This window comes from Protopterus annectens, chromosome 12.part0 (genome assembly GCF_019279795.1).
Source record: "Protopterus annectens isolate FY-2018-M chromosome 12.part0, PAN1.0, whole genome shotgun sequence".
Classification (NCBI taxonomy): domain Eukaryota; kingdom Metazoa; phylum Chordata; order Ceratodontiformes; family Protopteridae; genus Protopterus; species Protopterus annectens.
Genome location: NC_056746.1, coordinates 1164503792 through 1164524254, shown reverse-complemented (window position 1 = coordinate 1164524254; position 20463 = coordinate 1164503792). Strand labels below are relative to the sequence as shown.

Here is a 20463-nt window from a genome sequence, read left to right as displayed (position 1 = left end):
TGTCCCTTTAAAGTGTTCACAAAGCACACAGCACTCATGTGGTACATAAACAAGCAGGGGGCACCAGATCTTGACAACTGCGCAGACTGGGTCTTTTGGCATGGGAGTATGCCACAAAAGCAAATCCCTCCCTCCAAGCAGTTTACATTCTTTCACAAGACAGTGTCCTGACCGACCTTATAAACAAGTCTAGGGAAATCCCCATGAATGGATGCCGAACAAGGTCTTCCCAGGCAGTAGTCTACATGAGGTTACCACAATAGATCTTTTTGCCTCCATTGACAATAAATAACTTCCGCTCTTTTGCACCAAGACCTACTGTCTTCAAGCTTGAAAAATGGACTCTGTCCTTTTTTTTTTTTGGAAAGGGCAGTTCTTGTATGCCTTGACTCCACTTTCTTCTTTCTCCCAAGGTGTTATTAAAGATCCAAAGAGAATACCCAAAGAACTTACTGGTGACTCCTTATTGGGCAAAGTAGCACTGGTTCCCCCTTCTATTCTGTGTAGCCAAGGGCCATTACCAGAAGTTTCCCTCCACAGTGGACTTTCTCACACAGCAGAAGGGATCACTACTTCATCCTAATCTGTCACCCTCGACACATTATGGATGATAGGATTCTGAACCCCTTTAGTCATGTTTGCTGAGTATGTGCTTAAGCTTCTCCAGGAGGCAAAGAAACGTACTACTAGGAAATCTTGCATTACAAAATGGCAAAGATTTACTATATTGTACCAGGATAAAAATCTGGATGCCGTACAGGCTAATAACCCAGTGGTCCTGTATTATTTATAGGAGCTGTTGTAGTTTGACATAGCATACTCCTCTATTATAGCACAGATTTCAGCCATATCTGCATGCCTACCTCCGAATCCTCCACTTCCGGCCAGACTAGAGGTGAAACAGTTCTTAAAAGCTGTACTCCACCTGAAGCCTCAAAGGAAAGCTAATCCCTCCTGCTTGGAACTTCAACTTTGTGCTAGAAAATGTTTCCGTCCTTTCAACTCAGCAGCATCTGTGTCTCTCAAATTCTTTATTTGGAAAAACTGTTTTTCTGGCAGCCCTAACCTCTACCAGATGAATCTATGAGCTACAGCCCCTTAAGGCAACTCTTCTCTTCCCTTCCTTATTTTTCATAATGACAGTGTGTCTTTAAGGGCCAATCCCTCCTTCATGCCTAAAGTAGTAAATGAACCGTCTGTCAGTCATGCCGTAAATTTTCCCACTTTCTTACCTAATCCACAGAATAAAGGGAAAGATTATACAGTATCTTGATGTGCATAGACATCTCAGATCCTGTCTAGATGAGACTAAAGATTTTTTGCAAGTTTGACCAATTGTATCTGTCTTTCCAGGATTCCAAGTTAAGAAACACCGTTTCAAAGTAAAATGTTGCTAACTGGATTTCTAAATCCATTTCCTTTTGCTATACTCAACTTGACAAAATCCTTACCCACTTCAGATAAGGCTTATTCTACTACAGAGTGGATGCCTTTTGTATGTCCAGAGCAACCTTTGCCAGGTCAGTTCTCTCTGTATTACTAGGCAATTATTTTATTTCCCTTCCAACCACCCTTCGTTCTGCTTTAGCTTTGGAAGTCACCGAACAGTTTGGAATACTGCAACAGTACTCTAAGGAAGGACATAGTAGAGTTGTGTAAGAACTTTGCCATAACAGTAGATGTTCTGCTGATCACTGTTGCAGTATTCTTTCACTCCATACATATTCCCCCTTCTCTGATTCTTCCTTCATTTTCCTCATAGACCAAGGGGGATCTGCCTGTCTTTCTGCTTGTCCTGTCTTAGCTGACCAGTTTTTGTGTCTCAGGCATCTTCAAGCTTGCTAGCTTGGAGATAGTCTGAAGAATTATACTGATGTGTATGCTTATGCACCCATATGCCTGCGTGCTTTGGTCAAATGTTGGATGTATGGCTATGTGAAAGATTTTGACTTTGGCACCTTGGCCAGACGTCCAGCTTAATCAGCGAGATAACCCAACAGTTTGGAATATTGCAACAGTGATCAGTAGAACATCTATTGTTATGGTAAGTTCTTACACAAGCTGTATTATCCTTTTACTAGAACCTACACTAATAGCTGCATTTTTTATAAGCAGGCTTGTTTCACTTCACTGCATGCTATGGCACACTGAATTGACATGGGTGTACTAGCCATCTCATATTTGAAAGGTATGAGTAGCTCTAAGACAAAGGACAGTTTGTGCATGAGAGCAGAAATGCATGATTGAGAGGATTAGAAACCAAATGAATTGTCTGAATTAGGTAAATCAGTTAAGTGTAATGGCATGTGTACAGTACAAGGTTGTCTGAATGTTAGTTATTTATTCTAGATACAGAGCTGTTCTGACATGCTGCTGTGGTAACTCAGTTTGTTTCATTGAATGATATGTCTTTTATTCAGTGTAAAAAGAACTTGAATTGCCTTGTACCACAGGTAAACTATTTAAATGTTGTATGCTTCACCTTTTTTTTCTGTTTTATAAACCATCAATAGACTGGAGCTACACATCCCTCCAAAGTTCAGTGCCAACCTTCCAGTACATCTCCCCTATCTAGTCCCAACCAGACCAGCTGTGAGCCACGACCATTACCTGCCCCTGCCAGACCAAAGGTGAATAGCATTCTAAATCTGTTTGGTACTTGGCTGTTCGATGCGGCATTGGTGTACTGCAAGCTCCACAATGGAATAAACAGGGACAGCAGCATGTCTGGTAAGTACATAAGCTGGAGAAACAAAATCTTGTTTTCTTTCTTTTAACATTTCTTACCTGCAAGATTAATACCCAATTTAAATGCAAATGCAATTTGTGTGATTGCTTCCTTCCAGGTGAATGAACACAGTGAAATGTTTTATATGCCAGGAAACACTTAAAATATTGCTGGGAGCAAGTGCTCTGTTTTGAGGCATTCAGAGTGGAGCAACATGTCTGAAGAGAAAAAACAGATGATTTGAATTACAAACTAATCCAGACTGATAAGCTTTTTTTATATTACTGTGGGTTCTATGCAGTGTTCACCTTTTATGGTTCCATTCTTCACATCTGCTGCTGTTTCCACTTTTTGTCTGCCCTGTTTTTTGGGTAGCTTGCACTTCATGTTGGATCCATTTGTATCACTTCACTAGAGTACTGTTTTCAGGACATTACCTGACCTTTCCTCAGTTTGGGGTTTGGATTTTGATAGCATGTGTGCTTTTTGTCAGTAGGCAATTTAAGGTGCATTACATCCCCATTTTGTTTTCATATCATCCTTTAAAGTACTAATTAGCTGATTTCATTTTTTTTTTTTTTTTTTTATTTTATTTTAAAATTGGTTCTTGTAAGGCATATCAGTCTAAGGGTTCTCCAGGTGAGTCTGTTGTGGGATAAAAGGGTGAGAAAGGATAGTTAGTTTTAAGATGGGGAAAGTGAGAGTGAGTAGTCTTTATGGTGTTGGGACAGGGCATATATGTTTTAGAAGAGGGAACAGAAAAGGATCGAAGCTGCTGCTTGGTACACAGCTGCTTTGTGGTGTTGGGACAGGGCATAAGTGGTTTATAAGAGGGAACAGGAGAAGATGGAAGCTGCTTCTTGGTACAGAGCTGTTAAGAAGTCTGTGACACAGTAAAGTTAGTGCAGCAGTAATAGCAATGTATTTCATTTGACTATGTAACAATTAGTCAAGAAAATTTAAAAAAAAAGGTTTCCCTACCAGTAATTGACAGTTGATCAGGTTTAAACTGCCTAAACGTATATGGTCGAAATCACCTCAAATTCACAGGTGAATTTCTTTTTGTGCCAGACTGCTGTGTACTTTATTGGGAGCTTTCTGGTTTTTCACAGTTGTAGATGGTATTAGTATGTACAAAGTCAGGGGGTATTGTTGGTTTGGCCCTCACATGGGGTGCAGGGGGCTTGCCCCTCTGTAAAATACTTGCTTCAGTCATTGCAGTTGGGTTTTAGAGGAAACTGAAATATGTTTTTTCGAATTACTTTGTGTTGATTGTTCCCAGTGGAGTCTTTAAAAATGCTGGTAACTTCAGTAACTGACAAAGGGCCTGTAATACTGGTTCTTCACCTGCTGTCTTGCTCACAAAAAAAAGTAAACTGCAGAGCTTCACTCTGAGGCAAACTTAATTAAAATCGAATAAGTTGTAGATTACCTGGTAATATGAACAAAAGGTATATGATTTCTTGTCAGTAGACTAGATAATGAAAATTGTCAGAAAAGGTGAATAGCACATTCTGTCAAAGTGATGACGTTTCTGTAATCTAATGGATGTCTGAAACTCAGGGACTCCAGAAGTAACATTGCAAAATCACTTGATGGAACAAATTATGGTTGCCAGACTACCAGGGGTAGGGGGTGGGAAGAAGAGACTAGAAAGCCAAAGGACTCTTCTTTTCTAGGTGGAGAGGCAAGCCTGTCAAATGTTTGACTTTGTGTGGAAGTCGAAATTAGGGAGCTGTATGAAGTAGACTTTGGTGTCAGTGTTCATCACCATACTCTGTAACCACCTCTTACCTAGTAGAAATGAAAAGAATGTGCCTTTAGAATGGGTTTCATTGGTGTCTGTCTTTGTAAGTGTAAACTGTTAAATGAACCTGAGTAAGCATTTTGTTCGTGGGGTAGATGCTTTTCTTGACATATTTACATTGTCTGAATTGTCTTTTACTATGTTTATTGTTTGAATTGTTATTTTAATTTGTGTAAGAAGGTAATGGTCTGGCTGACTGTGCTGTGTGTACTTCCTGTGATCTCTGATGTATTATGTCTGATACTGGATGTGCGTAGGTAAGAGCTCAGAATATTTGTGTCTTCTGCTGAAGTGATAAGAACTGTGACCATGATTTCACACTGGGAGAAGGATACAGCAGCTGTACTGTAAGTGGGTGCTGCTGGAGAGCAACAGCTATAGTAAACTCTCAGTTAACCGGCACCCATGGGGATTGGTAGAGGCCAGATAACTGTAGATGTGAAGTTGTTCTATCTTGCCTTCATTCTTACGGATGGGTTCAGAGCTGATCCTTGGCTCTGACTCGGCCTAATGCAAAAGCTCAAGGTCTTCAACCAGCTTGTGGCCTACTCCCTATCTCGTGATGCACTGGTGCTTCCCTCAGATCTCGTTTGCCTCTGCAACAGATTGTGCGATTCACCAGCTCTGGACAGTGAAGATTTGTTTTATTTTCATTTTTACTTAGAATTGTATAGTTCCAGATAAAATTTGTTTAGTTAGGATAGTTGTTACTTACATTGCCTTTCGCATTTTCCACTAGTGTGCTCTTTTTCTTGTAGTTCTTCATGGCCTGTTTAAAGGCTTTTGTTAGTCTCCCTATTCCTCTTAGAGTGATAGTTATGTATTTCAAATAATAGTAGTTAGAACTTGCTGTTATTGTGCAGAGTGTTTGTTATATAGGTAACCGTCTGTGAATGTATGTGTGTATGTATATACATGTGTATATGTATATATATATATATATGTATATATATATATATATATATATATATATGTGTGTGTGTGTGTATATATCTATCTATATATATATATATATATATATATATATATATATATATATATATATATATAAAATATGGGTCCAGGACTAATGCTCGAGGGGCCGTTTCACCGAATGTGAAACGGCCGGGCATACTTAGTGAAAGTGCTTTTCAATGAAGAAGCACTTTCGCGTAAGTATGTCTGTTGCGGAGATCGCACTACAATGGGGATAAGGCAAAATTCCCTTTTCCCCACTGTAGTGCGACCTCGGAGTGAGAATATAAAAGGGGGGGTGGGGGGTGCAGGGGGGCTTGCCCCCCCTGCAAAAACGTAAACGTAATGTTTTTTTTTTTTTTAACACATTTTAATGAAAGCGCTTTTTCTGTGAAAGCACTTTCGTTAGTGTGTTCGGTGATAGTGGATTCGGACTGTTGAACTTAACGTTCAACAGTCCTAGATCCATATATATATATATATATATATATATATATATATATATATATATATATATATATATGTGTGTATGTATGTGTGGGTCTAGAACTATTCACTGAAAGCACATTTCACTGAAACACATATGACTGTGCACAATTCGCTGAAAGCTCAATTCACTGAAAACACAATTCACTGAAAGTTATATATGGCCTTTTCCCCACTGTAGTGCGACCCTAGAGTTAGTTTATATAGTGGGGGGGTGTGGGGGGGCATAGCCCCCCTCCTATTAAATATTTTGTACTATATACATGGATACTTGCAATTCCAAGAAATTAATCTTTTCTAAATGTAATATATATCCAAACTGTGGTGGGGCTACGCCCCTCACACCTCCCTTACTATATATGCTAACTCCAGGGTTGCACAACAGTGGAGAAAAGGCCATATATAACTTTCAGTGAAATGTGTTTCAGTGATTTGTGCACAGTCATTTCTTCATAGTATTGTGTGTTACTATTATATATTTTTTTCTTATTGCCTGTTTAAGGTAGAAGGCTAATTTTTTGTTATAAGCTCATTTAGAGAGCTCTTTACTCTGTGTTTGTGTGGACAGACCAAAAAGACAAAGACAAGGAGGCTAAACAGTCTAAGCCTTCAGGGTTTAAGAAATGCCCTAAATGTGAACAGAAAATGTCCAATACTGATGGGCACATGAATTGTGTGAATTGTTTAGGTCCATTACATCTACAGGAAACATGTTCCATCTGTCACACCTTTAGTTCCCAAGTACTACAAGAAAGGAAGAACAAGATTGTCAGGGGCTTGATTAAATCTTTCTTTCAGGAATCGTTGGAACAAGGTCATACAGCTCACACCAAGCCATCTAAATCTTCTAAAAGATCTTCCAGTACTGGATCTTTGCAGCTGGAAAAATCCCCGTCATCCAGTAAGTTGAAATCTGACAAACCGACCTTGGTGCCAATGACTTTGGAGCCGATGGTTATCACAGTCAGGAGCCAGCCCCCGGTACTGGACCCTGGTATCTCTCATTCCGAAATCTCTGATATTGCAATCTGTAGAGACTTTGGCTCTGTCCTGTCAGTCCTCAAGAAGCCTATCAGACATTGATGTGGATCATGTGGTGCAGAGGCTTCTGCAGACATCGGCATTGGTCAAGCTTTTGTCGGGGTCGACCCTTAGTGCTTCGGAACCGTCCAAACTTTCTGCTCCGATCTGACTCAAGGTTGTGGAGATGGAGTGCTCGGACTTGATGATAGTCGAGCTGTCGGTACCAAGACCTGCTCCAGGACTGCTTTGGTGCCGACAGAGACAGGTCCGGGGAGGATAGTTGAACTGATCTTTTGGGCCCATCTTTGCCTCTCGGGACTTCGGCACGGTTGAGTTCGGCAACTACCTCTGGCTCGGAGCCTACCATCTTGATGCCAAGGGAATAAACTGTATCTTCGGATCCAAGAGTTCCTTTGCATCAGAGCCCAGGGTCCTTCGACGCCATGAGGGGATTATTATTCCCACGGACAACCACTTTGTCAGGACCAGCAGCTTCTCCGCCTAAAGTGCTGGTGTCTACCTTGTCATCACAGATTCCACAAAAGCGTAGTAACCCAGAGCATCAGGAAGCCCCATTTGGTGATTCCTGCTCTTCTGAGACCTCACCAGAATTTGCCACTGAGGAGGTCCCTCGGAAGAGGCTATGCAAGAAGAAGCATCTGGTCTCCTCTCAGGAATCCGTCACTTCATAAACTGACTTGGATAATTCAGAAGGTTCCCCACGGTCACCTTCAGAAGATATCTCCTTTGCAGATATCTTAGAGATTCTCAGAGGGGTGATTAACAACCCATCAAACCTACTGATGATGAGTTAGCCTACCTGAAGGCTTTCGGGTCTCAGCCCTCCACCTCTTGGGTTTCTCTGCCTTTCGACGAACTCATGGACTTAGTTTGTCGAAAGGCATGGGAGTCTCCAGGTACAGTGGAACCTGTCCCTAGGAGACCTAATAAGTTTATTACCTCACCACAGGACAAAGCTTTTCTCACCAAGGGGAGTGCCTGTTGATGCCATGGTGGTAGCCACCAAGAAGGAGTTATCCGAAACTTCGATGTCAAGTCCATCCATCGAGTAAAGATTTGAGAGTAATGGACAAATATGGAAAGTGCATGTTTACTTCAGTGACTTTTGCTCTTAGGTCGCTGAATTATCTTACGCATTTCATTAGATTGCAAAGAGATCTCCTAAAAGAGTTAGGAGATGCTCTTCAGGGTTCAGTGACTGCGGGGGTCTCAGACAAAATATCCTCACAGCTGTCCATCCTTAATTCCGTAATAAACTTGTCCATGCATCTGGTTTCATACGCAGCTGATGGAGTGAGCAGAGCAGTGGGTACAGGAATTGCTCTTAGGAGAAATTCTTGGATGTACTTATGTTCATTTGCAGAGCCCTTTAAGTCATCCTTTATCAACACCCCCTATGATGGCTTGTCCCTTTTTGGACCCAAAGTGAAAGAAACACTTACAGGTGTGAACAAGAGGAGAGGGAGTCTGCAGAATCTGGGTGACGGAGAACAGTTCTTTGGGAAGCCCTATCAGTGCTCCTGAAAGGAGGCCCACCTGTCCATTTCTGGAGGCAGTCGGGAATGCTTATATTTGTACCTAGATGCCTGGCTACAAATAACAAAAGACAGCTGTGTACAAAGCATCATATCCACACGTTACTGTATTCCCTTTTCCACCCCACCACCCTCTATATGAAAGATCCCAGACGTTCTACCCAGTCACAGGGAGCAAGCAACCATAGAAATTCAAATGTTGCTGGAAAAAGAGTCATCCAGTCGGTCCATGCAGACCAGATAGGATCTGAAACTTACTCAAGGTTCTTTTTAGTTCCAAAGAAAACTGGGAACTGGAGGCCCATTTTGGATCTTGGCAGATTAAACAAATCTGTGAAGAAGACAAAGTTCCAGATGGTTGCAATGCAGTTGATTCCTCCTTTTCTAGGAGAAGACAATTGGATATGCTTGATAGATCTCTGGGATGTGTACTGCCACATAAAAATGGACAGACCATCCCGAGATCATCTGCGCTTTCGGCTGAGGGCCAGTCAGTACCAGATGTCCTTCAAGGATGCATCTGCAGTCATAACAAATGGGTTGTCCTGTCGTCAGGCAGCCCTTCGGTCGGCCGGATTCCAAAGTCTGGGTCCGGCTTCGGCTGATGTCGCACTTCACCCGACGTCATCTCTGCTGGTCTTCGGGTATAAAGGCATCAGCCGACGCCATTTTCCTCAGTCTTTCTTGCCGCGTGGCGCCCGAAGCATAAGCTGTTCGCAAGTGCCGGTCGGTCAGATCCAGAGATTACTACTACCGAATACTACCAAGACTTCTAAAAGCTAAGTACCCGTTGGGGACTCTTTCTTGCCTCAGCCGATGTCAGAAAAAGTCAGTAACTGTTTAACTTGTGGGAAACAAATACCTCATAAAGATTTCCACTCTTACTGCCTGCCTTGCTTAGGCCCAGACCACGACGTAGCAGCCTGTTCGGCCTGTGCTTCCTTCAACCGACGAACGCTTAGGCGTCGGTCGGAGTTTGCTGAACAGTTTTTCGGCTCAGATTTTGCGTACATTATGCCGTCGGATCCTCCAACTACCCAAATTGTTAAAAAACGCAAAGAAAAAGACCGACACTCGCGGTCCGCGGTTTCGGCCGAAACCATGGTTAAGCAAGCCGCAAGTGTCTCGGTTTCGGCCGAAACCGAGAAAACCGGTCAATCTTCAGCCAAATCCATGACTTCTACTGAGGCTCCTGCTACCTTAGTTGAATCGGCCTCAGAAGTTTTGCCTACTACTGTGGTTCCTAGTGATTTATCAGACACCATCCCTTTGGATGTCTCTACCCCAGCACGTGGTGCTGCTAGGCCTCCTGCAGCCATGTCTATTAAGGCTTTTGCCAGGGCTAAAGCAGCCAAAACTGTTAAATCAGTGCCTGTTAAGCCCCCCTCACACAGGCCCACTTCTAGGAAAAGACAATTGGATATGCTTGATAGATCTCCGGGATGTGTACTGCCACATAAAAATGGACAGACCATCCCGAGATCATCTGCGCTTTCGGCTGAGGGCCAGTCAGTACCAGTTTCAATCACTACCCTTTGGTCTCGCAACAGCCCCCCAGAGTGTTCAAATGCATGGCAGTAGTCACAGCTCACCTGAGACGTTTGGGATTCCAGGTGTTTCCATACCTAGGCAACTGGCTCCTAACCTTTACCACCAGGCATCAGCTCATTCAGCCAAGGGACACTGCTATAAATCTATGTTGTCATTTGGCATTACCATAAATTTAGAAAAATTTGCCTTATTGCCATCGCAACATACCATTTTTTATAGGAGCAGATCTGGACATACCACCGCAGTGACCTTAAAACTTCCGTCAGAAAGGGTTTGTGCTCTTTGACAACAGGTTCTAACCCTTCTCTCAAAAGAAAAAGCCTTGGCTTCCTCAGTTTTAAATTGCTGGTACAATGGCAGCAGCAGTCATTGCAATTCCACTGGGTCGGATGCATATGCGGATACTACAATGGCTCCTTTTCACACAGTGGTCCTTTCAGGAACTTCCAGTATCGCATCAGATTGTAATCACAAATTCATGCAAGAAGGACCTACGGTGGTGGCTGACATCGCATTGTGTAATGATAGGACGTCCCTTTTTCTACCCAATCCGATTGCCATAGTGACCACGGACGCTTCCCTGATAAGGTGGGGGGGCATTATCAGGGAAGAAGAGCCCAAGGCACATGGAAAGAACACGAGGCTCACCTGCATATCAGTGTCCTAGAGATGAGAGCGGTACTTCTAGCGTTGCAGTTCTTTCAAGACTCTCTTCCTTTGGGGACCATTGCAATCCAGACAGACATGTCAGTAGTCTGGTACATAAACAAACAAGGAGGAACCAGATCTTATCCCCTATGTCGAAAGGCCTTGAGAGTATGGCAATGGGCAAACTCCACCCAGCGCTTTCTGATAGCAACACACATCCCGGGAAAGTCCAACATGATAGCAGCCAAGCTGAGCAGGGGAATTCTATTGCCTCATGAGTGGTCCCTAAAGAAAGAAGTGGCGGAAGGTATGTTCTGAATATGGGGTCAGCCTTGCTGCGATCTCTTTGCTACACCTACAAACACGAAATGCAGCAACTACTTTGCCCTAATTCCCCTGCTGGGGGAAACCCCAAGGGATGCACTTGTACACGACTGGCCCCCAGGTCTCCTTTATGCTTTTCCTGATACCCAAATTTTTACAGAAAGCCAGTGCTCCTGGGTAGGACCATAATTCTGATAGCCCCCTACTGGCCTCGCCTGATTTGGTTCCCCTTTCTTCGGCCTCATCTATTGGAAGAACCTTGGATCCTGGACCCAGTTCCAGACCTCCTGATTCACTCAATGGGGGCTCTTCATCCGTCCTTTCAGTCCCTCAAACTGACAGCTTGGCTGCTCCAATTCCAAACATAGCCAGGCTTCCAAAACTTTCAACTGCAGCTCAGCATATACTGACATCCTGTCACAAATCCTCCACTAGAAAGCTATATCTCAGCAAATGGAAAAGATTCTCAATATGGGCATTTCAGAATCATAATGATCCTTATTTAGCTCAAATAGCTTCTATTTTGGAATTTTTTACAAAACTTTTCAATGAGGGAGCAGCTGCCGTGACTATTCGAGTTCAGATGGCTGCAGTCTACAACTTCCATCTTGGTGAGGAAGGCCCTAATATGTTACATAGACTCTTGAAGGCATTTCTCAAAGGCACTATACATTTAAGACCACCCATCAAGTCCCCTATTTCTATGTGGAATCTAAATTTTGTTCTTTCATGAATAATTCTACCACCCTTTGAACCAGTCTCTTCATGTGGCCCAAAGTATATCACATGGAAAACCATCTTTCTAGTAGCTATTACTTCTGCTCGGAGGGTTTCAGAGTTGCAGGCCTTGTCCATTAAACCCCCCTTAGATGATATTTCATAATGGTAGAGTCTCTCTATGGACAAATCCATCATTTTTAGCAAAGGTATGTTCAGAAACAAGTCTCAGTCTATAAAATTGCCCGTATTCTTCCCCAAGTATGGCAGTAAGGCAGAGTATATGCTGCACGTGCTTGACGTTCACAGACAGCTCCACTTCTATTTAGACAGGACCAAGGATTTCAGGAAACTGGATCAACTCTTTGTTTTTTTCTCAGACTCCAGTAAGGGTGCTCCTGTTGTAAAAAAAAAAAAACACACTTTGTCAAAATGGTTATCAGATTGTATTTCCTTTACTTAAAGTTCAGTGACTACACCATTACAAGACAAGATAAAGGCTTACTCAACTAGAGCCGTTTCCACTTTCTCAGCTTTTTCTGACAAACTACTAGTAGATGCAATTTGTGCAGCACCTGCTTGGTCAAGACCTCGTACCTTTATCACTCATTACAAAGTGGATAGGGCCTCCAGGGACAGGGCTTCCTTTGGTTCCACTGTCCTGAAGAATATACTCCCGTGAGCCACTCAAGAAGATGGTGGTTGGGACACTATCCCATCAGTAAGAATAAAGGCAAGATAGAACAACTTCACATAAAGAAGTTATGTACTCACCATAACATTCCATGCAAGTTGTTCATCTTGCCTTCATTCTTACATCTCACTCTCCATCCCCCTTCCAGGCTTCTTGAGGATCGAGAACCTGAGGTGAGGCATGGCTGTAATTGACCTTTATCTAGTGTAGTCTATGCTTTTCCTATATTGGGAGATGGCTTATACCATTGTTGGCAGCAAACAAGATCTGAGGGAAGCACCATTGCATCATGGGATAGGGAGTAGGCCACGTGCTGGTTGAAGACCTCGAGCTTTTACATTTGGCTCCGAACCCATCAGTAAGAATGAAGGCAAGATGAACAACTCACATGGAACGTTATGGTGGGTACGTAACTTCTTTTTGCTGGTTGCTTGAAAGTTACTATTAAAAATAGGCCAGACTAATACTGTACAAAAAAATGCTTGAATCGCACAGTTGAATAACAAGTTAAAAATGTACTGAGTTTAATATGAATGGGCATGGTTTACAATTTCTCAATGTTGAAAGGTAATTCTTGTATGCAATTTATTGATGTGGAATTTTATGTGGATTTAAGAAATAAAATCCAATTTAAACCATTAAGGAAACTTACTGCAGTAAATAATTTTTACATGCAGATAGTATGCACCCCCCACTTTTTAAACTCACTTTAATTAGGTGAGTTTAGGAGTATTGCCCGAAATACTTCTGAAGAAAGTTGTAGGTTAAAGTTTCTTTAGGAAACGAAAGAAAGGCTTGTGGAAATGTGGAAAGAGGTTATAAGGAGAAGGTCGTACATCAAGCTCTAGATGAGATATTAGAAAGAAAACCTAAGGTTAGAAATAAAATGAGAAAGAATATTGTTGAAAAAACATTTCTGAGCCTGATGGGGTTGGAGGTAAGGATATGTATTTTGTTTTCAAGTACTCTGTTTTCAGAGATAATGAGAGAGACAATTTTGGATTTATGCTATATTGTGTGTGAAGATGAAAGGGTGCGTAATTTGTTTCCAAAATTTGTTACATTTTTTTATGGACATTATGCTAATTTAAAGGAGTTGTTGAATATGGCTCTTACTGATGTTCCTCAGGAGTCTGTTGGTGTATTTGCTTGTGGGCATTGTAAGGTCTGTAGTTGTGTTAAGAATATTTTGGGTTGTTGTATCAGTGGTAAAAAGTTTGTTTGTAGAAGTAGCATTAATTATAACTCGTGGTATAGTTTACATTGTGGGATATAGTTTGCAAAAATATTAAATAGTATATTGGGCAAACAAAAAGCTGTTGAAGTGAGAATTATGGAACATCTGAGGGATATCCGCAATAAAAATCTGTGGAGCCCAGTTGCTGAACATTTTGTGAACGTACATGAGGATGTAATATTGCTTCATTTTTCTTTAGTATTTTAGCACAGCTTATCCTGCTGAGAGGGGGAGATGTTAAGAAGTTAAATGAACTAGAGAGTAAATTTATTGTAAACTATAGGACTTTGTATCCCAGGACCCTCAACCTTGACATGAATCTGGTAAATTAGTAAGCTTGTTATAAATGGGCGGCCACGGCGGTTAGCATTGCCGCCTCACAGCAAGAGGTTCTCTGGTTCGATCCTCGGCTGGGGTGCCTTCTGTGCGGAGTCTGCATGTCCTCCCTGTGGTCGCGTGGGTTTCCTCCCACATCCCAAAGACATGCTATAAGTGGATTGGACACTCTAAATTGGCCTTAGGTGTTAGTGTGTGCGTTTGTGTGACTTCTGTGGAAGGTTGGGCTCCGGGCTGGCAACTTGACACCGTAAAAACTCCACTGCCAATCATGACCAGACAGGTGATGCGCTGTGGCGACCCCTAACCGGGAAAAGCTGAAAGAAGAAGAAGACGTAAGCTTGTTACAAATGTTGAAGAATGAAATGTTTAAAAGTTTAAAACAGTGATAAAAATAATGTATTATGATTTAAAATATATTTATTTAAGATATGGTTATTTATTAATGTGTGTATATCCATTAGAATATGGTGTTGACACTTTAAAAAGTTAATTGGTTGTAGTTAGTGGCGGTTTGAACCTGTATATAAGAAGTGGCTGTTTTCAGTGTGTTTTATCCATTGAAGGCGAAAAGCTGAGGTACCAGTTGTTAAAAGTTGGACAGCTTTTTCCACCGTTTCAGACTAATACTGTACCCTATACTATTTGTTTGCTTTGATTTGTTCTTAGGCTGGGGAGAGAGAGACTTGATTCCTATCTTCCTTTTTAAAACTCTAAAACTCTAAAAACATAAGGTATGTTTCTGCGGGGGGGACAAAGTGCAACACATGAAAATTGTACTGTATTTCTTCGATTTTTTTTTTTTTTTTTTTTTTGTTTTGTTCTGGTTGCTTGAGTTCTGGTTGACAGAGTTTGCTGTATATCCTTGTAATAAATACAGAAAAAAAAGACTGCAGTTCTGGGTTAAAATCCATTTGTGTTGGCAAAAAAAAAAACAGTCCAACTTTTTAACTGAGAGGTTAACATTAACCCATTTCATAATGTTTGCTTGCAAAATTTTGGCATAGTAAGTGTTTATGGAGTGATAGTTTGCCTTGTTAGGCCACATTTACTGCTTTTTTTTCTTGATGACCTTTGCTGTTTTTTTGCATACTTGTAAACACAGACTTTGATTAATTTTTGGGTTCTGCTCTGCTTAAAGTCCACTTTTACCTTTGCGAATACTTTGTTGCACACCCATAAACACTTTTATCAGCAAACATTGATGACAAAAGCCCCAAACTTAAGGCAGTTAACCAGTAGAATACCAAGTTTTTTTTTTTTGAGTGATTTGTTGAATGGGCACAATATTAGAAGTATTTCCCTTCAGCTTCACACATTTCCTTCAGTAAGCTGCTCTTCAAGAAGCAAGAGTTTGTGTAGTTGACTGTTAATGATGCACGTAACTATTGTTTGCAAAATTTGCCACATTGCACATTTAATGTGATATAGCTGTTTCATTTCTTAGAGCAAATGCAACCTGTGGGTTATGGATCCATACTAGACGGAGAATTACTACTAGATAACATTCATAATGCATGGAATTTGCTGCATGGATTCAAGCTCTCAGCTCCTTGAATCACCCATAATGCCCTGCTCTACCCCTCATGACCTCAGATCTTGTTTGGTGTAGGTAGGCACTGGGTGGTGTGGACCATCTGAACACATCAGAATTGACACTGGATTGAAAGCAGTCCATGCCATCTTCAGGTCTTTGCAATGGTCAGTGTGTTTGATTGCCAGTATGTTGCCTCACCAGACCTTCTTCCAGAGTGAAAAGTACCCAGTTTGGTAATTTTGTTTCGACTAAGCTTGCATTTTATGGCTAACATTATTATGTCTATTATGATTTTCTGTGAACTGTGCAGTAGTTTGCTTAGCAACTATGTGCTGGACTTGAATGAATAGTAAGTAAACAGTTTGTTTCCAAACTGCTGATGTCCAGTGAAGAAGTTACCAAAGTAATGCTTTTGGTAGACTGATCTTACCTTTTCTTCCTTCAGCTTTTCCATCTGGTGAGGATTAATTTGTAGTTAAGTGTAAATGGAAGAAAAATTTGACTTGAACATGTTAAAGTAGGACTAGGCTACAGCACTTGTCTCAACTGTGTCATCTGTAGGTGCTCCCACCCCTTAGGACCTAACATAGTTTAGGGTGCCCAGGAAAGTTGTAGGAAGGGAAGCAGGGAGCACACACAGGGACACCTAAGAGAGGCTTTCAGTCCGACTGAAGGTTGAGGGCATGGATTCTGTGAGGGTACCTATTGTAGGTCCCTGGCCCTGGCATCTTTGAGCACTGACACCTGTAGAAGTCCTCATCATAAAGGGTTCTGCAGCAGCTGGAAGGCCACAGAAGTATTTTTACCGCCTCAAACAAATGCCCTACACTGACCACCTCCGGCTTTACTCGGGACCTCGCGGCTGCAGTTGTTCCCTGTGGCACCCCCTCCTGCTCCTGGGACTCAAACTCCCGCTTCAGGAGAGGAGAGGGATGCATCTAAAGGACCGGAGAGGGCAAGCACCGCGGGCCGAGACCTGTTCGGCCCCGCCAGCCAAGCTGGCTTCTCCCGGCTTCCTTGTCGGTTGGTCTCCTCCTTCTCGGCTCCGGTCCCCTGTGTGCTTCTCACCGGTCCTGAGGAGGAGGAGACCCGATCTCCGCCGAGGCTATCGAGGAGGCATTCCAGGCCTACCTCGGTAGCCTCGCCGAGATCTACCCATAGCTCGATGCTGATCTGGACCGGATGATGAGAAGGTTCATCCAGGCCCAGATGCAGATGGGAGTGTCTTGCCTCCCCTCGGGGAGCTCAACACCCTTTTAAGCCTATTGCTCCTTCTCCGACCCGCTATCCGGGTTCGGAGCGACTGGAGCCGAGCAGCTTCGAGCCGGGGAGGTCGGAGCCGATAGTACTTGGTACTGGATCCGACCCTGCCCTCGAAAAGTGCCGGATCCGATCTCGGAGCCTGGATCCGAGCCGGATCCGGGGATCAGTGCTCCTTCGGCGCCGTCTGTGTCGGAGCGCACTGTCCCGCCGGATCCGAGTGCGGCGCCGCTCCGATCCACTCTTCGGATCCGAGGGAGCCGATTGTCGGATCCTTTGATCGAGGTCGGCTCCCTTCGCTTTTGATGTAGTGGAGAGGGCTCTGTTGAGGGTCTCCGACCCCGGCACTTGCTTCGCTCCCCAGCTCCCTCTGCACTGGGCCAGGCTTCCACCATCCGGCCCCTGGGACAGCCCGCTTGTGCCCCAAGTTGCTCCCATGGAGCAAATTGCTGTTCGCGAGGACTCCTCTGACAGCCCCCAGAGGAGGCCCTCGCTAGCATACGCGCAAAAGGAGGCACATTGACTCCCCGAGTCTCTCACTGAAGACACGGACTTGGAGGAAGGGAAGGCTCCCCACGGTCACCCCGAGGATGTCTCCTTCGGAGACATCATGGAAATGCTCCGATAGGGGTGGTCTGCCCCAAGTCTTCCTCGGACGAGTCCGTGTTCTTGGAGGCATTCAAACGGGCCCGTCTACCTCTTGGGTGTCCCCTGCCGACCCCTGGTAGACCTTATTACCACCAGGGCGTGGAAGGAACCGGACACCGTGGAGCCAATTCCCAAAAGACCTGATAGGATCCTTAGCCCGCCTCCGACAGGACCCATTGGAGTAAGGGGCCTCCTGTAGATGCCATGTTGATGGCGGCCACAAAGAGGGAACTGGCTCAGGAGAGTCCCTCAGTCCACCCACCGAGCAAGGAGTCTCGGATGATGGACCGCTTGGGGAAGCGGATGTTCAGTTCGGCGACCTTCTCGTAAGGGCGCTGAACTATTTGGCACATGTTATTCGGATGCAGCGAGACCTTATTAAGGAGTACGCTGCATCCCCTGAGTCCATTTCGAGGAGGACAGAGTTCTGCACTCCACCAAAATGGCCACTCTTAGGTCAGTCACAAATACTTCTATGCTGCTACTCTCCCATGCTACGGAGGGCGCCGCTAGAGCTGCGGGACAGGACTGGTCACTAGACGCCAGGCCTGGCTCCGCCACTGCATTTTTCTGAGCCCTTCAAGGCGCCGCTTAACGCCTTTGATGGTTCTGCTCTGTTTGGCAAGACCGTTCGCGACGTTGACTCAGAGCGAGAAGGACGGAAGACGCTGTCTGCCGGAATCCGCTTCTCTGCACCCCAGAGGCCCTATTCTAGGAACCAAAAGGGTCAGAAGAAGATGTGGTTCCGAAGTCGCAGCAGTCCCAGCCTGCTCCGGACAACCAGTCCTTCCGTGGCAGAGGAGGACAGGGAGGACGCCCTAGAGGCAGAGGGGCTCCCAGAAACTTCGGGTCCAGGGAACCTTTCTCTGAACGGCCCGCCAAGCAGCAACCCTGAGGGGTTGCCCGACTGCTCTACTCTGGAGGCAGTCGGGACGCTGGGCACCTAGCGGCATGGGAGTCCATAACATCGGACCGCTGGGTTCTCCAAATCATATCCAGGGATATCGCATTCCTTTCCTTCACCTTCCAAAGATGAAGTCCCTCCCAGACGTACCACCCGGTCAAGGGAGGCCGCTGGCAGAAATTGGCCATCTGCTAGAGAAAAGAGCCATCCAGCCCGTTCCCCAGACCAGATCGGATCAGGGTTCTACTCCAGATTCTTTTTAGTGCCAAAAAGACGGGGAACTAAGACCAATCCTAGACCTCTCTCTCTTGAATCTGGCAGTCCCCAAAGAAAAATTCAATGGTCACTCTACAATCTATTCTCCCCTTCTGGGAGAAGGCCACTGGATGTGCTCGATAGATCTCAAGGACGCTGCATAACCACATCCTAATGGACAGGCGCCCAGGAGGTTTCTCCGCTTCTGGCTGGGAGCCAGTCACTACCAGTTCCGGGTCCTTCCCTTTGGTCTCACCACAGCCCCCAGGGTGTTTACCAAAGTACTAGCAGTGGTAGCGGCCCACCTGAGGCTTCAGGGGTGCAGGTCTTTCCCTACCTGGACGACTGGCTCCTTACCGCCCCAACAAGGCATCTACTTCTCGGCCAGACTCCTTTCTCCATCTTGCTCCATTTCTGGGCATCACAATAAATACAAACAAGTCCAACCTGGCACCCACTCAGCTCTTAGATTTCATAGGGGCCAGACTAGACACAAGGAGTTTACGAGCCTTCCTCACTGCGGACAGAGTTCTAAATCTGCAGCTCCAGGTGCGGCCATTCTCCATTCATGTTCTGTTCCAGCGGAGTTGGTCCTGAGGGCTCTAGGGTCCATGGCTTCGCCGATAGCACTTCTTCCTCTTGCCAGGCTCAATATGCATTCTACAGTGGACGCTCTTAGTACAGTGGTCATACCTTGCTCTCCCCATGCATCATCCCATAGCGATCAGCAAGGCTTGCAAGCGGTCCCTCTTGTGGTGGCTCCACTCCCGGATCTCCACGAGGCGCCCATTTTGTGCTTCTCCCCTCTCGCCACGGTGACCACGGGCCTCCCCTCGGGTGGGCGCACTTGGCGGGCCGGACAGTCCAAGGCACGTGGAACGATTCAGAGACCTTACTGCATATCAATGTTCTAGAGATGAGAGCAGTGCTCTTAGCGCTGCTAGCACTTCAGGACTTTCTTCCCTTGGGAACAATTGCGATTCAATCGGACAATATGTCTGTTGTCTGGTACATCAACAAGCAAGGGGGAACAAGGTCTTACCCTCTTTGTCGAGAGGCCATGAGAGTTTGGGAATGGGCAATCTCCACCAATCGCTTTCTCATAGCAACGCATTCCGGTCGGTCCAACATCCTAGCGGACAAGCTCAGTCGCACCATTCTGACCCCTTACGAAAGTGGTCTCTCAATTGTCAAGTAGCGAACGCATATTCGCACGGTGGGGAACCCTTCATGCGATCTTTTGCTTCTCCCTCAAACACCAAGTGCGACAGTTTTTTTCGCTCTAATACCTCCTCCGGAGGTACCCCAAGAGACGCCTGGTGCATGCTTGGCCACCCGGTCTTCTGTATGCCTATCCACCCTTGCCTCTGATGCTGCAAGTTCTTCAGAAAGCCTCTCGGGTGGGTTGCAGAATGATTCTCATTGCTCCATTCTGGCCTCGACAGATCTGGTTCCCCTTCCTAAGGTCTCACTCGGTGAATCCTCCTTGGATTCTAGATCCCATTCCGGATCTGATATCCCATCCATCCTGCATTCCTCCTCCGAACCTGGACAACCTGAAGCTGACCGCTTGGCTGCTCCAGTTCCACTCCTGATAAGGACTCCGTATTTCTTCACCGGTAAAGGCTATTTTGGTGGCGCTCATAAACCATCCACTAGAAAGGTTTACCAAGCAAATGGAAACGCTTCTCTGTGTGGAGCGGCAAGGCCTAAATCCCTTCACGGTTCCTCTCCTGTAGTGCTTGATTTTCTAACCTCTCTCTTTAATGATGGTGCCAGCAGTTCCACAGTCAAAGTT

At 44.6% G+C, this 20463-nt stretch overlaps 1 protein-coding gene across 2 annotated transcripts in view; it reads left to right on the top strand.

Moving 5' to 3' along the window:
- RALGAPB (Ral GTPase activating protein non-catalytic subunit beta) overlaps positions 1 to 20463 on the top strand; it is a 3411848-nt gene that overhangs the window by 967658 nt on the left and 2423727 nt on the right. For both annotated transcript variants that reach the window (XM_044090192.1, XM_044090191.1), the window contains exon 9: positions 2514 to 2730. In XM_044090192.1, the coding sequence (XP_043946127.1) occupies positions 2514 to 2730 (217 nt within the window). The remainder of the gene's footprint in view (positions 1 to 2513; positions 2731 to 20463) is intronic.